At 35.8% G+C, this 20,622-nt stretch overlaps 2 protein-coding genes and 1 long non-coding RNA gene across 3 annotated transcripts; 1 reads left to right on the top strand and 2 right to left on the bottom strand.

Annotated features, from left to right (window-relative positions):
• Positions 1–2,171: 2,171 nt before the first annotated feature.
• Positions 2,172–2,787, top strand: LOC126624293 (uncharacterized). The gene is made up of 2 exons (XR_007624041.1): positions 2,172–2,239; positions 2,271–2,787. It is a non-coding gene; the product is annotated as an uncharacterized LOC126624293 (long non-coding RNA).
• Positions 2,788–3,187: 400 nt separating this feature from the next.
• LOC126624292 (berberine bridge enzyme-like 15) lies at positions 3,188–5,104 on the bottom strand. Its single transcript, XM_050293329.1, has one exon. The coding sequence runs from the start codon at positions 5,047–5,049 to the stop codon at positions 3,463–3,465; it is 1,587 nt and encodes a 528-aa protein (XP_050149286.1). The 5' UTR covers positions 5,050–5,104; the 3' UTR covers positions 3,188–3,462.
• Positions 5,105–14,371: 9,267 nt separating this feature from the next.
• Positions 14,372–17,026, bottom strand: LOC126620715 (berberine bridge enzyme-like 15). The gene is made up of 2 exons (XM_050288980.1): positions 15,908–17,026; positions 14,372–15,347 (listed from the first exon to the last, which is right to left on the bottom strand). Exons 1-2 carry the CDS (start codon positions 17,000–17,002, stop codon positions 14,778–14,780), a joined length of 1,665 nt encoding a protein of 554 aa, XP_050144937.1. The 5' UTR covers positions 17,003–17,026; the 3' UTR covers positions 14,372–14,777.
• Between the last annotated feature and the right edge of the window lie 3,596 nt (positions 17,027–20,622).

Below are 20,622 nucleotides of genomic sequence, written 5' to 3'. Positions count from 1 at the left end.
TACCCATCGGTTATGGGTAAACACGGTTACTCGTCCATTTAAATTTCACGGTTACAGTTATGGGTAACCGTTTAAATAAATAAACGGTTATGGATATAACCGTTTACCCCTCAAAATTTAAATGAGCGGTTATGGGTATTAACCGCGGTTATAAACGGGTAACCGTTTACCCATTTATTTTATATATGTAAAATTAACACAAACCATGTTCGGAACTTAGATCAATGCTATTGATTATAGTGCATGATTTTTGTAGCTAATATAATATAGTTTGTCTTAATAACTTTAAATTTCATGGTCCATTATATATATTATGTTAATACTTTACATTCCAAGTTAAATAACCCAGGAATATTGTCTTTTAACAGTTTTCGTATCCCAAGAATACTTAGCAAATTTTATATTACCTTTATTGTTAACAGTTAAAAATTTTGTCCGTAAACTATTATTTCAATTATTGGAATGGTATAAAGACTTAAAAAATTAAAATGCGGAATTGTACGATGAATGTACTTATAACAGTGTTTAATTGTTAGAAAAAGAAAATTATGACAAATTTTTCTTTTTTAATTTTCAAGTTGTTAAAAAAACACGTAGACGGGGAAAAAGGAGTAAATGGTAAAAAAAAAAAGGATAAACGGGTTAAAAATGATAAATTGGTAAACGGGTACTAAACGGTTATGGTTAAATGGGTACACGATTATGGGTATGGTTAATCATTTATAAACGGTTATGGTTATGGGTATAATCGTTTAGGCAATTACCCAACGGGTAAACAGTTATGCTGGTATGAGAATAAACGGTTATGGATAAATAACCGCGGTTACACGCCCGCCATAACCGTTGCCCATCCCTACCCACAACTGCCTCCATCAAGTACCAACTAGATATGAGCCACATATTAAAGGAAACCAGAAGGAAGGAGATCCCACCAGTAACAATGCCAATAAAGGCATACACATGGAAAGGTGGTGGTGTTTCCATCGAAGCCATAGCCGTATGCACCTTCCGAGAGGTCGCGACAAGTCACGTGAAGAAAAGTGGCCTGCAGAGCCCAAATTGAGCGAGACAGAGGAAGGATAGAGCAAGGATTGATGGATAGGATGGTGAAGGAAGAGAAATAAGGATGTGAAGGGGAAACTGAGATTGGAAGAAGAGGGGATCAAAGCTAGGAGTGCAAGTAGATTGGGCCGAAACAACGGGGACAAAACGTAGGCCAACGATCATGCAGAAAATAAAAGAAAAAACAGAGAAACAGGAGACAGCCACCGACCTTGGACACAGCCAGAGCCAGCGACGGAAGAGGGAGGAAGCAGTTAAAAACAAACTCTCACAAGGGGAGAAGGAACTCTCATGAAGAGGAGAGAAGTCATGGAATAACTTTGGATAAACTTTAACTCTCTTTATTTGAGATGATCTAAGTAACCTTTGGCTCCCTCCTTTTCTACTAGAATCGGATCCCCTCCGGATCCTTTAAAACTAAGCCTACTAATTAATGAATCCGGACCGTTGAAATTTGATCCAACTGCTACAAATAAGGGGTCCCTCTAAAGTTATAATAATTGTAGTTGGATCAAATTTCAACGGTCCAGATTCATTGATTAGTGAGCTCAATTTTGATGGATTCGAAAGAAATCCGGTTCCTTTTTTATTAACCCTTTCCATAGATTGAAGCTCAATTATTTGACTCCCAACCACTTCAATAATTTTAAGCTTGTGGCTCCCAACTCTTTTCATAGATTTAACCTCAATAATTTGACCCCCAGCAACTTTAATTATTTTAAGGTTGTGGCCCCAAACATTGAGGATATGTGTCTCCACGTACTCCTCTCCATCGTGCATGAGAAAATTAAAATTAGGGCAGCTATACATCAAATCAGATTACTTTCGAAATTATGCACAGAAAAATAAAATAAAAGACTGATTAGCAGAGAGTAGTCTAAATTGCTTTCAAAATTGAGTGGGACAGTGTCTACCGATCAATCAGAGGACTTAATTTTTCTTATTTTATTATTTGATGGAATATTGGGATTGAATTAGTTACAATAATTAACATTATATTTTATTTAGAGAATGGTTATTTAGCAATTAAGCATGAGTTTATTTGATTTTGCATGACGCGGGCTTTGAGTTTTAAGCAACGTGTTTCACGAGCTTTAAAGCAGACCTCACCCAGTTCACTTTTTTGAAGACTCTCCCAGACTCAAGACTGAATCTCCTCTCCTCAATCCTCCCTCTCGTCTTATTTAATTTCCATATCCACTATCCAGTGATTATTTAATTTCCATATCCACTATCCAGTGACATTCTTTGTTATTTGTTAATTTCGTATTTTGTCCAACCAGAAGCCGGCCAACAATTCCAGGGTGCAATGATACAAGTTACACCATATGTTCCACATTTACATAAGCAGAGTTTAGCCAAGTCAGCTGATATTCCTTCTAGTTTTGTTCCTATTCTGCAGCAGGTATTTTCTCCCCTCATAATCTCTTTTTACTTCTCTCATATCCTATTTGAACGGTTATGATTAAACTACGTCAATATTTTGTATTGATTTTTTTATAGAAACAATAAGAAAAAAAATAATATGTAAAAGGAGGGGAAGGAAGGAAATGAGAATAGGAAGGGAGATAATCCTACCTCCAACTGCTTACTCTTTTGTAGTATCTTTTACTGGTAAAATGTAATAGATTCACCCTACTATAAGTTTATTGTTTTGGGAAATGGTTTATGCTTGTGGTTTAGCAAACACTAATCTTCATCAAAGAGATAATCTCTTATTCATTATTTAAATTTTTATTTATATAACACATTTAAATTCGGATAGCAACTTTGGGGTTCCTCATTGGCTGTACTTGCATCCCAAAAGGAATAGTGTTGGGCTGATCATATTGTCTGGTGTAACGATGTATTGGATCTTTACATTCGTGTTGTTGAACCTGAGGTTTGCTTTCACTGCAAATGCTTCTACTAGCTGCTTTATATATACTTCAATTTCTCTCTTAAAATCTACCAAGAATTAGTAACAGAAAGCTAATCGCAAAGTGGTAAATATAGGATTTTCCTCTTTAACCCATTACGTCCCACATTCAAACTCTCTCATCTCCTCTTACTCTAACTTAGAATAGTAATATTGCTTGTAATAAAAGAAAAAATAAAGAAAAGTAACTACAAGTAAATTAAAGCATATAGAAACTGAAATATCCCATTTCTTCATTAATGATCAGTCTGAAAAGGAAAGATCAAAAGTTGTTACAACCCTTGGAATCAATTAAGCAAAACTCAAAAGTTTTTTTCTTTTTTTGACAAAAAAAAAATTAAGCAAAGCAGATTATTATTCTTTAAACTATTTTATTTCATTGTATAAAATTGGTTAAACAGTAAGCTTAAACAAAACACACTAATCAAACCGGCCGAAGCCTTAACCTCCTGCAAAAAACAATCTATAGCTCCTAGCGATCTCTAGTAACGGCCTCGTGGAAGAGGCGGGATGCTCTGCTCATGCCGGAAGAAGTTTTGAGGATCGGCTTTGGTCTTTATTTTAACCAGTCTATTAAAATTGTCCTTGAAATACCTGTAACCCCAAGAACTTGCTTTAATGAAACTTGAGCTACTCTTCTTGTTAGTCCCCAAATCAAGATCCCTATAATTCACATATGCCTGCCTTGGAAACTTTGTGACATAAGAACCCATGTAATTGTAAAGCTTCCTAATCCAATCCATATGCTGTGCCTCGTTATCTCCAGCTTGCCATAAAGTCACGTACTGAATTTTGAAGAGAACATTTCTGTGAGGAAAAGCTATTGCGCTTTCGGAAATCCTGCTCATCATTCCGCCATACGGATTCAAAATCATCAGAGGAGAGGATTCTTGTAGTATCATCTTCCACAGCCCCTCAAGCCCCTTTTCTGGAATCGGGGTCTTGACAAAGTCTGATTTGGCTTTGAAGTAGCCCTTGGGCATGGAGGATTTTCCTTGAAGCAAAACTTCAGGAGGAGTTGTACTTGGGTAACCTGCTATGTACATCACAGATTTGATCCAGCTCATTTCGGTACAATCCTTTCGTGTCAAACCCAATTCGGGGAAGCTTTTTTGCATGACGTTGAGTAATCTATCAACACCTCCAAGAAATTGAGCTTGGTAAAGAGTTGTGACAGATGTATTGCCAGTTTTGCTGATGAGAACTCTGATGAAGAGAGCATCATCAATCAGTGGAGCTACCTGTTGCCATCTATAGAGGAGCTTTGTGGCGCCTTGTTCCAAGGTCTTAGGAACCGCAAAACCAGTCACGGTTGCTGGAACTGGAACCAACTTTACCTTCCACCAAAGGATGATACCGAAACTTGCTCCTCCACCTCCTCTAATTGCCCAAAACAGATCCTCTCCCATTGCTTTTCGATCAAGAATCTTCCCGTTAAAGTCTATGATTCGAGCATCCACAGCGTTATCAGCACCAAGGCCATATTTCCTCAACATGGAGCCATATGCACCACCAGTTATGTGCCCACCAACGCCTAGACTCGTGCAGAGTCCGGCAGGAAAGCCAAGAGTCTTGCTTTTCTCTGCAATTCTGTAGTAGAGTTCGCCAATGGTGGCACCGGCTTGAACCCATGCAGTGTTGGATTTGATATCAACACTGATGGTTCGAAGCTTTGCGAGGTCTACGACAAGGAAAGGTGTTTCGATTTGGGAGACATAGGAGAGGCCTTCGTAATCATGGCCTCCACTTCGGACCCTGAGATGGATTCGAAGCTTTTTCGCGCAAATGACAGCAGCTTGCACATGAGAATCATGCACCGGTGTGAAAATAAACTCCGGCTTTGGCACTGAGGAGACCAAGTACCGGAGGTTTTGTGCAGAAGACTCGAGAACAGCGGTGAAGCTAGAATTTTTCGGAGTGAGAAAGTCTGAAGAGAATGGAATGGAAGTCTTAGAATAACGTGAGAGGCATTGGATAAAATTTTCTTGTGTTGAAGGTGGAGGATGCGCCCAGGAAGCTGATAGCACAAGGAAAAGATAAAGAGAAAAAATTGAAAACATTGGAAGCATTATGTTGGCTGGTTTAAAGGCTCTTTGGTGGTGCTGAGGAAGTAGACGAGTGTCTCGTGTAGCTTTATAGAAGCTTGAACCAACGTATGTTCCTTTTATTTTTTATTTTTATTTTTTTTGGGAAAAGACACCAACGTATGTTTGAGCTAATGCAAACATCACCTTTGTCAACTTGAGATACATTATTGATATATCAGAAATTTCCTGTGCAAGATGTTCATCCTGTATTAAGAGGCAATAGGCAATTCAATCCCTCAAATGAATAGTAAATGTTTTTAATGAACCATAATTATCTAAGTGCATCACCCTTAAACTAAATAGCCCATACAATTCGTATTAAAATATTATTTTTAATAAAATAATAAAAAATAATTTTTTAATAATTTTTATAATTTTTTAATAGTAACTGACGTCAACGTGAAGTCAGCGTGATAGCACATAACCCAGGGATTAAGTTAGGCAATTCTGGCCTAGAGGGGCTCCCCCATAGCCTAGTAGACTTAGGAGGACTGGAGGAGATTCTGGAGAGAGAAGGGGGAGGGGTGAAGGATTTAATCCACTATCCCTTAGGAGATAGTATCACGCTGAAATTACTCTAAAGTACAAATTTGTATCAATAATAGCGATACTGTGTTGATAATCTTTTTGACATGTTATTCATAATTGACGGCGTCAAACACCTTACTAATATGATATCAAAAATTTGTTCAAGAGAACAAGAAGTTGATCCCTAGCCTAATAGCTCAAAGTTTTGGGGTCCATTGTATACTTCCCCAAGTGCAGGTTTATTAGCTCCGTTTCCCACAACTTGAGCTTTCTGGGTTCAGTTATCATTTGTCAATGTGGTGTTTACTCCGAAGCACTATAGAAAAACCCGTTTAGATCATCTTGGTCAATGACTCACATCATACGCTCCCCTTCCACAGTCAACTGTCAACCAAAGCCACGGTCCATATCACTCGCTCATTGCGGCGTGGTGAACGGTGTATGTATGCAGTATGCTGTATAAATAAGACGAGTAATGTTATTCATATCATATTTTTATATTATATTTCTATATCATCTTAGGTGGTATCTGATGTGGATAGCCGCATCATTTGACTCACATCATACGCTCCCCTTCCACAGTCAACTGTCAACCAAAGCCACGGTCCATATCACTCGCTCATTGCGGCGTGGTGAACAATGTATGTATGCAGTATGCTGTATAAATAAGACGAGTAATGTTATTCATATCATATTTTTATATTATATTTCTATATCATCTTAGGTGGTATCTGATGTGGATAGCCGCATCATTTGAAAAATTTGCAAAACTCAAGGAAATTAAGGAGAAAGACTCATCGTATACCACAATCATCATTTAATTAACTAGTTTTTCTTAATTATTAATTTATTAAATAATGAATTAAATTTAAAAATACGATTAATTCAAATGATGTGACTGTCTATATCAAATGCCGTCTAAGATGATATAAAAATATAGTATAAAAACATAGTATGAATAACATTATTCAAATAAGACTCCTAAACTCGATGTGAAGTGGAATATAGACTTTGATATACCTCACGCTCATTTTTCCACCACCAATACATGCATGATTAGGCCTGTCAACATTTCCAGCCTTATGGGTTTAGTCAAAAAGTCAGTTTTGAGTAATCAAATTAGGCTAATTCCAACTCATTATTTCCGTGTAGTTTTCAGGGTCTAGATATCCAACTGAGGAATCTTCTTTCCACAATTAGAATTCTAAAATTCCAACTGAGGAAATAAAAATGCTGTACATTTAGAATTTAAAAAAAATGAAAAAAATGCCTTATTGTAATCACAAGAAACAATCATGCATATGCGTTTCATTGTGAATTCGATCTCCACTAATTTTACTATCTCTAATAATTATTTAACCTTTTAAAATTATTGTTCTACTCAAAAAAATAAAAATAAAAAAGAGGCCCACACTGCCCAACTACCATCTGCAATAGGTTTCAAGCCTCTTTGAGGCATTTCAGCAAACGCTTGCCGCCACCTTGGTGAGAACCGTCAACTTAGGAGCAACTGGTGACCAACTTGAATAGGTAAGTGGATATTTCATTGAGCACAATTTTCGAGTCTTGGAAAGACGACAACTTTATTGAATTTTAGCTGTATAAATTTGTAATTAAGTTTTACTTATGCTTTAGGATTTGACATTTTCTTATACGCGTGGTGCTTTTTACACTTTTGTTTTCTCTTTTTTTTTTATTTTATAATTTCTTATTTCTTTATGACTTCTAATTCTCTTTTAATTTATTGAAAACACTTGAAAATCAAGAAGGAATGCATAAATTGAAATAAAAAGAAAATATGTCTTTTTGGTCCAAAAAAATTTGCCAAAATCACTATTTTTTTTTTTTAAAACCTCGGTGGTATTTTACAGATTTTTTTTACAAGAAATAAAGAGAAATTAAGATAATACATATAGATGGTAGATTGGTCTAGTGGTTAAAGGGGTGGAGAATAGGTTAAGTCTCACAATGGGCTAGCAATAAATGTGTTCAAATTTGTCTTTGGCGAGAATTGAACCTAAGACCTCTCACTTTCAAATAAAAAAGAATACTACTATACCGTAATACATTGTTATTTTAATCTTTACGTCTATAAGACAAGTCCATTGTTCTCGAACCATTATAATTGAGTGACAAAATTGCCCTTCTGTCCTTAACGAGTGAAATACTAGAAACCCTAAGTCGAACATGATTGAAGTTTTTGTTGCATGGCAGTTTGTAGATTCAGATTTTACGTTGCAGTTTTTGTTTTGTTATTGTCAAAATAGTTACATTCAATAGATTTAAGTATGATAGTTTTGTTAAGTTTGTTGGCCACGGGTCTGTGTCAATTCTTTTGCAATTAAATTTGTATTCCCCTTTTTAAATACATACATATAGGGTTAGAATCTGATGACACACGTTTTTGACACACAATTTGTTACCAATTTTGTAGGGCCCTCTTCCTGATAAATTTTGGCAATTCGAACAGTTTTTTATTTCAATTCATCATTAATAAATCATCCTTGCAAACTTACCTTGGGCTACGGACGGTGAGACCAAGAGACTTTGACAATTTCATTCAATCTACATAAAATCTTCTAACAAAGACTTTCAATTTCCTTCTCACTTTTGGTTTGAAGTTTTATTTGATTTTAGTTTTGGGACTAGTCAATAGGCTTTATTCTTTATTGACCTTTTACGTCAAATAAGGCAAGTCCATCCATGGTTCTCGAACCCTTATAATTGAGTGACAAAATTACAATGAGTGAAATGCTAGTAACTCTAAGTCGAACATGATTGAAATTTCTGTTGCATCGCAGTTTGCAAATTTAGACTTTACATTGCATTTTTGTTTTGTTATTGTCAAATTAGTTACATTTAATGGATTTTGGTATGATGATTATTATTGGCGAAGCCAAGAATGTTGGGGGAGGGGTGAAGCGTAAAAGAATTTTTTTTTTTTTTTAGAAAGTAGACAATCCAACCTTTTTAGAGTAGATAATTTTAATATCATTCATAATTTATTAATACAAATAAGTTACAATAGTAGATAATATTAATGTCGTTTATAATTTATCTATGAGGCTACTGCTTAGTGCATTTGCTGGTTCTCCAGTTATATAACATAGTAAAATGGCATATGAAAACCTTAATCCTCATAACACAATAACGCCCTTTGTCCTCTAAAAATCTTATTCCTAATAACAAAATCCTCATTACCTATGTCATGGAGGTGGCAAAATAAATTCTAACACTATTAAGGAGATATATCTCTCTCAAGATTTTAGGCTCACAAGTTGGTGATAGGAGCATATTTATGTGACTTAGTTAGCTTGTTTCTTGGCATTTATGTTGTTAGTTCGTAGTTATATTAGTATTTTAAGCTATTTTCGTGTGTTTGTAGGTCCAAATGGTTAATGTGGCAAATAAGTGCATTTTGGAGCATTTTTGGGCATGGAATGGATAGCAGATGCTTGGAGCAAAAGGAATGGACGAAATTTGAAGTTTGTGCATCATCCTCTCCTTATAAATAACCATTTTAGCACACTCATTTCACCCAACACATTCACCTACCACTACATCCACTCATTTCACCAAACACATCCATTCTCCAAACATCCATCCACTACACCCATTACATCCACTCATTACCAAACACTCATCCACTACATCCATTACATCCACTCATTACCACAACCCACTACACCCGTTACATCCACTCATTACCAAACATCCACCCACTACACCCATTACATCCAATTATTACCAAACACTACTCATTACCAAACACTCATCCACTACACCCATTACATCCACTCATTACCAAACATTCATCCACTACACTCATTACATCCACTCATTACCACAACACTCACCCACTACACCCATTACATCCACTCATTACAACTCCATACACTCATCTCCCTAGCCTATAAATACATCCACCCTTCACCATAATTTAGGGGGCCATCATCCAAAGACACCACATCATCTACACAACTCTCCACCCTTCACCATAACTCACCTATATCCATCCACCACCACAAGAGACCATCCATTCACCACTTACACCTTGGTGCCGCATATTTGCAAGGAAGGAGGATTGCTTGGAGTTGTGCTAGTCATTCAATTTGGATTGCTGGAGCATTCTAGGTGTATTCTACTTTGGTTTTCATTGTTTAATTTCAATGGTTTCTGTTTAATTGCAAGTATGAGGAACTAAACCTCTTTTGGCTAGAGGAGAATTCAAAACCATGAATATATTTGCAATATGAATTGATTTCTTCCAATTGTGATTTGATAAGTTGTGATTGCAATTCAATTATCTATTTTATTCATAACGGATTTGTGTATGTTTATTAATGATGCATACTTAGTTTTCATGCATGAATTTGATGCTAGGATATAAATAAGTTTCACCTAATCGTTACAAGTTTATATTCATGAGTAGTGAAGGTTGCTTGTTACAATCGCGTTAATTGAATTCTTGGCAAACGTATCATGCATTCATAGTTACAATTGCCTCATCAACACTTATGATTTTCATGGAACGTAATGATCTTTAATTGTATCTCTATTATGCATTCATAAAGGGGACTTTTAGAGAATGATTTGGGTTTTCGCATGCATTCATCCAATTCAATGAGTAAAGGAAAATCTGAGGGTTAATTTGTGCATCACGGTTAATCTGGGGTGTTGGCATCATAGTTTATTGAAAAACAATTGGAAATCAATTCATATACAAGTGTGTCATGTGTGAAGAACGGACCTCTAACTAATCCATCCATCATCTTATTTCTTAAATTCGTTTTACAATCTGCCTAGTTTTATAACTTGTTTGTTTGTTTCAAATTCATCAAAACTAAAATCCCCCCTTTACTTTCTTGTTTCAAAGTGTTTAAAATATGTTTTGTTTGTGTTTTAGAGTGTTTTGAGTCAAGTCAAAACCCAAATTTCGTCCAAAGTTGTGTTGGAGTCAGAAACTGCCTAGTTTGTGTTTTTAGGCAGTTTTGAGTGTTTTTAAGTTGTTTTGAGTCTTGTGAATCTGTTTTGAGTCCTTTAAGTCTATTCAAACGTTTTTAACTTTGTTTTTATGTTTTTAAGTTAGTTTAGAGGTTTTAGCAAGCCCTCCTAATCCCCGGTTTAGAACGATCACTACTTGCATTATTACTACAATTTGACCACAAGAGGGTTTAATTTGAGTGCTTAACTTTCATCGCATCAGTTGGCTTCTCTTCAAATTTACTTGGCCGCTATGTATGCTTCTGCTGCTAAAGACTGTTTGGAGCAAACTTCTCTGCTTCCTCCCTCTTTTCATAAAACATCTTTACAACCTTTTCTTTTTCATTCAACAAGCGTTGCAAAATGGGCAAACCAAAAGCAAGTGTCTTTCCAGACGCTGTTTCAACAGCACTAACAACGTCCTGTCATATATAAACCAATCTAATGAGTACCAAACAAGAAATGATCATTGCCTATCAAAGATCTTACACAATAACCTTAACCAACCTTCCCTTGATGAGAAGCAGCGGGAGTACATGCTTTTAATATTGGCGCTGGGTTCTTGAACCCGTGCCTATATGTTGATGTCATGGTCCGGTGATGGAGTCTCAACTCATGCCTGTATATTGATTCCATGATCGGTGGTGGCTGTTTATTCCTTCTGGTTTTTTTGTCGCTGCCTGTTTGCTCCTTTTACTTTACAACAAAACGACGCCATTCTCATTTATTTTCAATCTCAGGTTTAAAACGACATCGTTTAGGCTTCGGTGTTTTAAAAAAAATAAAATAAAACACAACCCCAATAGCGCAACGCACTAAGTTGCAGCCTGCATGTCACATCCCGACTGGGGGCGGATCATTTCCTGGGCCCATTCCACCATCGTAGCACGATATTGTCCCCTTTGGGCTTACCATTCCCTCACGGTTTTGTTTTTGGGAATTCACGAGCAACTTCCCAGTGGGTCGCCCATCATGGGAGTGCTCTGGCCGTCTTCTCGCTTAGCTTCGGAGTTCCTATGGAACTCGAAGCCAATGAGCTCCCAAAAAGCCTCGTGCTAGGTAGGGATGAGAATATACATTTAAGGATCACTCTCCTGGGCGATGTGGGATATTACACTGCAGATTTCGGCAAGTTCAGAGGATCAGAAGGACATAATTCTTTATCATTGTGGTGATTTCTGAGGACCGGAGGGGCGACTGCGTCTCCTTGCACCCTGTAACCTCGCTAGTGATGATTGTAGAATATCAGTTTTATGAAGTTTGTTGGCTAAGGCAGTGTGCCAAATCTTTTGCATTTAAATTCTTATTCCCTGTTTTTTTAGTTAGAGGAGTTTAAATACACACACACACACACACACACACACACACACACACACACACACACACACACACATATAATTAGGATTCGAGGATACGAACTTTTCACACACATTTTGTTATTTAATTTTTATTTTAAAAGGGGAACAATTGGTGGCAAGTCACGGTTATCCACCATTTTTGGGGGTCGAGAAGACTCATAAAGGCATTTCAGCCTCCCCTCTGACCACAAGTCTGGCTTCCACACCAGCAGCGAGTTTCGAACTTGAGACCTCCAGTTTTTAGTTTGAAGGAAGCCTCGCAATCCGCCATTTACCATTGAGCCATCAGCTCGTGCATTTTGTTATTTTTTAGGGTCCTCTTTGTAATAAATTTCAACGATATTAACAATCTATATTTCAATTCATATTGCAAAATACTAGATAAACCCAAAACTATTAAGACATTCATTTGTAATGAAAAAAATAGACGAATACGGTTTTACAAAGAAATACTAAATTTAATCCACCAATCATATGACTTCAGATTTGGATGATTTTTCAAAGAGATGATATTTGAGGGAAAATTAAAAGATAGACGGTTGAATCTTTAAAATACAATTATGGAGTGGACCTCACAAGACGTGTGTAAAAAATGTGTGTTTTTCACCCTCTTCATTGTATAGATAATATTGTTTGTTAAAAAAAAAAGGTGTGTTTCTGAATCCTAACCCCCATAGAGTTATATAATTATTCTTTTGAAAATTAATAATGAAAGAAATGAAATATGTACATTCTACTTTCCTAATTCTAGTCTGTATAAAGTAAGGTCTAAAATGTCGATGATATCGGAAATATCGATAGTCCAAAAACACGGAAATTTCGATAGAAATATCACGATATTATCGATATCGATAAAAATTAAATAAAAATCACGGAAATTGTAAGAAAAACTTGGAAATTTTTATTGAAACTTTGCAGGATATTTATTTAGTCAATTATCTATTAGTTTATCACAAAAAAATTGGAAGGAAATGCATTGCATGATGGATTTAACTGATTTAACTTGATTATATAGCGAGCTGGCAAACATTGTGAGTGTAGAAAATATGTAGTAATTAATGAAAGAAGTTTAAACACACCATAATCATTTATATATAATGAATTAGTACAATATTTTACACTTTTTCCAAAACATGGTAAGATACATGAGTGACTTAGGTGGCCCAATAATTGCATGGTAAGATACATTGCATATTAGAAAACAGTATCTCCACCAAAGCAGTTATAAGCAATAATATCAAAGCCAATATAAGAAGTTTAAATTGGCTAGGATTACATCCTAAAAAATGTTAGGCGCTAGTCAAATAGAGGATTGGGAACTAACAGCTAGGTGTCTAGGCGAGATCTAGGTAGGAGCCTAGATGGATTTAAATTATCATAAAATAAGCATTAAACAATATTTACATTGTTTTTAAAAAGTAATACGATATTTATAAATAATGTGAGAGTTTAAGATAAATACGGTGAAATCTTAAAAGAGAAAATAAAAATACATACAAGAATAAAAAAAAGGAGAGAAATGAGTTAATAAACCACAAAAAAGATGGGGTCATAAGATGAAGAAAAAGGGAGGAAATGGGTAAACAAACATGTGGGGCAGAAAGATAAAGACCAGAAGAGAAGTGGTGGTTAGCACAATATTTTAAAAGAGAAAAAAAATAAACAAATGATCAGTAGGATAATACTGGGATAAGGTGTTAGTACCCAAATTTTACTGACTTAGGTGGCCCAATAATTGTCCAACACCTATTATAAAACCCCACCCTCAAATAATTTGTAATTTCAGATATTTGTCCCTCAAAGTTAATGAATTTTACAATTTGGTCATTTGAACACTTACCTTATCCGGATGGGATTTCCTAACTCTTATCCTCCTATCACGACTTGCCACGTGGCAAGTCCCCATCTCTTTTCCTCTTCTCCTTTCCCGAGCCTCCCCCTCTCAGCTCACTTTTATCTCTCTCAAAGATCTCACTCACCTCTCCCTCTCCGTTTGAACCCACACCCACGCCGAGGCACCATCGCCACCTCGATGTCGACAACATCACCACCATCACCTCATCAACTCTCTCCCTCTCTTCCTTGTCTCGTTAACTCTCTCCCTCTCTTCCTCGTCTACATCGCGACCTACGCGTCCTCAGCGCACCCGCAGCAGCAGCAGCAAACCCAGGCGAGAAACAACGGCGAGAAGTTCAGGAAGGGGAAGTCGGCGAACGGGTCGGTGATGAAGAGCTGGAGCTTGAGCGATCTGGAATTGCAGAGGAAGAAGCGATATTATCAATAATATCGTGATAATATCGATAATATCGTAATATTTTGACGATAATTAAATGGATAAGTGTGAAAATATCGTCATCTAAAAAAAACGATATTATCGGCGATATTTCACCGATAATATCGATATTTTGGTCATTGGTATAAAGTCAAATCCACAGTCCATAAAATGGCAAATATTTTATTAAAAATAAAATAAAAAAGGTAAAGTCAATATTTCAATTTTCTCGTACAGACACATTACTGCAGCGCCCATACCAGTTACATTACATCACTTTTATACAACAATTGAATGGTGAGACCGAGAGACCTTCATGATTTTATTCCAGTCTATATAAAATGGAAAGTGATTTTTACAATTTCTTTTTCTCCCATGCACATCTCTCTTTTTGTTTTTTGATCAAATATCTTAAAGGAAGTTAAGGGACCGAAACAAAGAGATGAGTGCAAGCAGAGAAGCGGGGAATGTGAAAATCACTATACCATGCATACATGATTCCCCTTGATAAAAACACACTGATCAAACCATATACAAGGCCTTACTTACCATGCTGCAAACATCATAATTTAGCTGTTCTCTGTTCTATGGTGATGGCCTGGAGAAGTTCTAGATCTTGAAGGAGGGAGTGGGAGAGGAGGGATGCTTTGTTCATGCCTGAAAAAATTATCAGGATCCACTTTGGTCTTTATCTTAATCAACCTGTTGAAGTTGTCCTTGAAATACCTTTTCCCCCAAGCACTTGCCTCAATGAAGCTTACGTTGCTCTTCTTGTTAACCCCCAAATCAAGATCCCTATAATTCACGTATGCCTGCCTTGGAAACATTGTGACATAAGGGGCCATGTAATTGTAAAGCTTTCCGATCCAGTCCATATGTTTGTTTTGATCTTCTTTCCCATCCTGCCATGTGGTCAGGTACTGGATTTTGAAGAGAACTTTTCTGTGGGGAAAGGGGATTGCACTCTCTGAAATCCTGCTCACCATTCCCCCATATGGGGTCAAAATTACTAGAGGAGACTCTTCCTCCATCAGCCTCTTCCAAAACCCTTCAAGCCCACTTTCAGGAATTGGGTATCTGACAAAGTCTGATTTGGCTTTGAAGTAGTTCTTGAATGTGGATTTTCCTTGAAGCAAAACCTGTTAGAAATATAAAGGCACCAACGAACTTTTAGTCCGAAGATCACACCAGACGAGTAAAATGAACACCAAAATCAATTTAGAAACAAGCAAGCACAAAGAACACAATATATATTGAGATTCACACAAAAAATTATGTTAAGTCGTCGAGCATTAAAGTAAATTCACTAAACGGCATATTGGAGTCTGATTATGTAATGGCTAAAAATGTTTTCTAACAACTAAAATCATTTTCTACTGCATTTGACAAAAAAACCGGGCTACATCCTCTTAACATTAAATTGATTTCGCTAAAGATCTATTTAGGACTGCTAAAAGTACTTTTATAATAACAGAAGTATTTCTACAAAATAAGGCATTTGGGTTGTGGAACTACTTTCTGGAGAAGCACTTACTAGCTAGGCGTTTCATTAAGCACTTTTAAGTGTTTTTCTAAGAACTACTTGGGTTTTAAATAAAAAATTTGACATGTATCGTAAAATCACTTATAACAAAAATAGAAGTGTTTCGTACGTGTTTCCCATACTAGCCTTGAACAAATTATACAAGATGATTATTACCTCAGGTGGGGTCGAACTTGGGTACCCTGCTATGTACATCACAGCTTTGAGCCAGCTTGTTTCTGTGCAATCTTTTTTGGTCAATCCCAACTCAGGGAATCTGGTTTGAACAACATCAAGCAATCTATCAGCACCTCCAAGAAATTGGGCTTGGTAAAGAGTTGTGACAGTTTTATTGCCAGTTTTGCTGTCTTTCGACACTTGTATGACGACTCTAATGAAGAGATCTTCATCCAGCTTAGTGGCAGCTACTTGTTGCCATTTATATAGGACTTTAGTGGCACCTGTTTCCAAGGTTTTAGGAACAGTAAAAACTGTCACGGTTGCCGGAACAGGAACCAGCTTTATCTTCCACCAAAGGATGATTCCAAAGCTTCCTCCTCCACCTCCTCTGATTGCCCAAAAAAGGTCTTCTCCCATTGCTGCTCTATCAAGAACTCTACCACTCACATCAACGATTCTCGCATCAATGACATTATCAGCTCCAAGGCCATATTTCCTCATCATGGAGCCATATGCACCTCCAGTTATATGCCCGCCGACACCTAGACTCGTGCAAAGCCCGGCAGGGAAGCCGTGTGTTTTGCTCTTCTGTGCAATTCTGTAGTAAACTTCACCAATGGTGGCCCCAGCTTGAGCCCATGCGCTGTTGTCTTCTATATCAACAATGACTGATCGAAGCTTGGCGAGGTCTACAATGATGAAAGGCGTTTCGATTTGGGAGACATAAGAGAGGGCCTCATAATCATGGCCTCCACTTCTGACTCTGAGGTGGATTCCAAGCTGCTTTGAGCAAATGACAGCAGCTTGGACGTGGGTATCATGCAATGGTGTGAAGATAAACTCGGGCTTTGGCACTGAAGGGACCAAGTACCTAAGATTTTGTGCTGAAGATTGTAGAAATGGAAGGAATGAAGAATTTTTTGGGGTGATCAAGGCTGTGGAGAATGGGATTGAAATGTCAGAATTTTCGGAGAGGCATTGGCTGAATTCTTCTAATGAAGGTAGAGCATGTGCCCATGAAGTTGAAATCAGGAGAAGAAACAGTGAGAAAATTGAAGTGTTTGGAATTGAATGCTTCATGCTTAATTGCATTGTTTAAGGTGTTGGCTTAGTGTGGTGTTGAGGAAGTGGATTGGTGTGTGTTGCTTTATACATGCATGAAGTCTCTCGTTGACACCACAACGTCTTCTTGAGCTAATGCAAACGTCATGTGGTGTTGGGTGCGAAAGGACTAGGATCCTATCCGGATCCTTTTTGTGGGGATTTAGGATCAATCAATCGTGTTTATTTATCGTACATTGTGCGGTCAGTTTTCATTAGATACTTATTTATATTTAATTTTAAATTAATTAAAATGATTTCTAACTGCACAATGTACGAATCGTACATTGTGCGGTCAGTTTTCATTAGATACTTATTTATATTCAATTTTAAATTAATTAAAATGATTTCTAACTGCACAATGTACGATAAACAGACACGATTGATTGATCCTTTAAATTCCTACAAAGAGGATCCGGAGATAATCATATTCCGGTGGGAAAAACTATTATATATGATTGTTGCGGAATAGCTAATCTGGTCTAATTCTTTTCTGTTTATCTTATAAACAAGGGAATTTTAATGAAAAACTTTCGGTAATGTTCACTTTTAACGAAAATGACATTTTTACATTGAAAAGTCATTCATAGTACTATTCACTTACACCTTTATTTTTTCATTTTCGTTAAAACCTAAAGTTTTTAAGAACTTTTTATCAGTTTTTCTTATAAACAAAGTGTGGCTGTCATATATTTTCGCATTTATTATTATTTTATATTTGAGATTTTAATAAATAAATACATAAGAGTAGTTCCACCGTGGGAAATGTCCCCCAAGGCTATCCACTATTTAATCCACCTAGTGAACAGTAATTGCCCTTAATGAACAGTTATTGCCTTTTGCGTCTCCACCCTACACTTGAATAGCCATAACAATAGGTAAATAAAATAATAATATTTTTTGCAACTTGTTTGGAATTGTTAAGACCACGTGGTTTTAGGACAGCTAAAGTGAAAATTTATGAAGGTGTACGTTAAGATCATTTAATTCAATTTTGGCCCAACATGATCTTTTTCGGATTTTTTTTGTGGGAATCTTAGAGATATATAAATTATATCTGTTCATTGTACATTATGCGATTAATTTTTGTTAGGTATTGTCTGTATTTAATTTTAAATAAAAATATTTTTTGTATTTAATTTTAAATAAAAATATTTAAAATAATTTCTAACCGCACGATATACGATGAAGGAACACAATTTACTGATTTTCGAAATCCTTACAAAAAGAATCCGGATTCAATTTTGGCGTTTATAGTTTGTATTTTAACTGTACGTGTAAAAAGATACCGAAGATTTTATTCGAATCCTATTTTTTTGCAATCTCGTCTGGGCTTGTATTATTCCTCAAGTATGTGGACAGGGTGGAGTATGGACCAATTCAGCAGTCAACATCTTTGATCTGCCATTTCTATTGATTCATGTTCCTTCGAATTAATGTCTTGAGCATCCAGACATAGTTTTATCATGTTCTTGCTTTAAATTCAAGTTCTCGTGTATATTCTAAATGGTTCTTCGTCTCATTTAAGCAAAACGAAAAAGAACTTGGGTGAAATCAGGAAATTCATTTTGTGGGCAATAGAAACGTGCACTATACTCACAAATAGATATATTTTAATCAGTTTTTCCCTTTAACCATATTTCATCTCCAAAAGTTCAAGTTTTAAAAATAGATACTTTATACATAGAACTTTTCTTGAATTTGCTAGATAAAAAATACAAGAGCTTCGTTTTCGGACTAAAATAATCCTTATTTAAATAGGTTAGTGGACTTGCATGGTAGACCATACTTCAATCATATTTTCTATATTTAATTTTGTACTCCAAATTTTTTATATTTAGATCTACACCGTTAAATTTTTGGAATACTTATAACAATTCAAAAAAAAAAAAATCAACAATATAAGATAATTATCTTGATTAGGGGTGGGCATTGGAGGAGTTGGTCGGGTTAGACTTCAACCCGTTGCCCAACCCCTGTAGGTTCGAGTTGACATTATTTAAACCTATTTCCACTAGAGAAAATTGGCGACCAATCTAACATTCATTCCAAGAATAAGTGACACCCAAAGTGTCACATACTGGTATAGAATTCGAGCTGGAAATGTGTGAGGAAAGCATAATCACAAAAAAGAGCTAATAGGTGATGAATGAAAAATTTGTCAGGTGGACAATAGGTAACGCCCCATATACATGACGAAAGAAAATGGTCCTATTTGTTTTGCTTTCAATGTATATGTGACGAGAGCTATTCTTCACAGATTTCATGTTTTTTTGTAGTGAAACCATTCTAAGGCAGGTTGGATTGTGCGAGTTCTACAGCTGAAGTTATTTACTTTCTTTCTTATTTTAAAGTGAGTATGAGTGACGAATAATCTAAAATACACATCATATTAAATTATATAAATTTTATGTTGTAGAATCACTACTTGTTACTTAATATTTAAATCTTATTATCGAAATGAAGTATAAATAAACAAGTGTATTTAAAACTATTAGATTTTTTGTATATTTATATGTAATATATATGTTTTTAAAAAATTGTTGATATTTGAGTGGATCGGTTTCTATCAAGTCAATAATACTTTAACCAAACTTAATTCACCCACTGAACAAGTGGTTGGTTTTTTAGTCGAAAGTAAGATTTTTAAGTTTACAACCCAACCAACCCAACAAATTTCGCTTGAGTTGATTGATAAACCCGCTAAAGTGCCCACCTCTAATCTTGACAACCCAAATATGATATACTCGAGCCACGATACTCAGTTGACTCAATTGCAAGCCTCTTTCTCATAGTCACAAAGCTCTTAATCATTGTCGATTATATAAAATACATTAGTAATTCTTTAGAATTTGGATAGGGATAACTCCATGGCAAACAAAAGATAGAATTGAAGGAGGAAAAATAAAAAACAAACATCCCCAGTAGAGCGATCTTTATCAATGGATATGACTTTTACTCACAACTCTTTATTTTTTGTAATCGAAATGAATAAGTCAAACGAAAGCATGAATCATAATTAAAATGATTGTGTAAAAAATTAAAAAATAATATGCCTTTATGATTTTCCCGTCATAAATTGTGTATTATAGGAAAGCAAAGCAAAGCATCAATGCTGGCAATATCATAACATCAACCTTCACATTTCTAGATTTTAAATTTGACTATTGTCACCACCATGACTCGTCTAGAGAAAGTGATGTCATAACCAAATTGGACAATGACATGCCCACAAGTAACTATCGTGGCCCTCAATTCAGCTGCGATTGCGCTGATGTCATAGGCTCTTACATTTTGATATTTCGATCCTTACATTTTGACATGGTCCAACAAAATTATTGTACCGGAAATGGAGATGAGAAAAGGTAATTATTTTCACATTTTGTTTTCTCTTTTTTGCACTCATGCTTTTCTTTAAGTTTGTTGATTCTTCTTTAATTTTAATCAAATAAAATAAAAACAAACAAAATTGTTTAGGAAGAGAAAAAAGAGTATCAATTTTAGTTTCAATGTTTTAAAGTGGTGAATGTAAACTAGTCCTTAAAAAAAAAAATAATAAAAAAACTATTGACCTAACCTAAACATAAACGATTTATCCATGCACCCTGTTT

This window comes from Malus sylvestris, chromosome 5 (assembly GCF_916048215.2).
Source record: "Malus sylvestris chromosome 5, drMalSylv7.2, whole genome shotgun sequence".
Lineage (NCBI taxonomy): Eukaryota > Viridiplantae > Streptophyta > Magnoliopsida > Rosales > Rosaceae > Malus > Malus sylvestris.
This window is presented reverse-complemented; position numbering and strand designations above follow the sequence as displayed.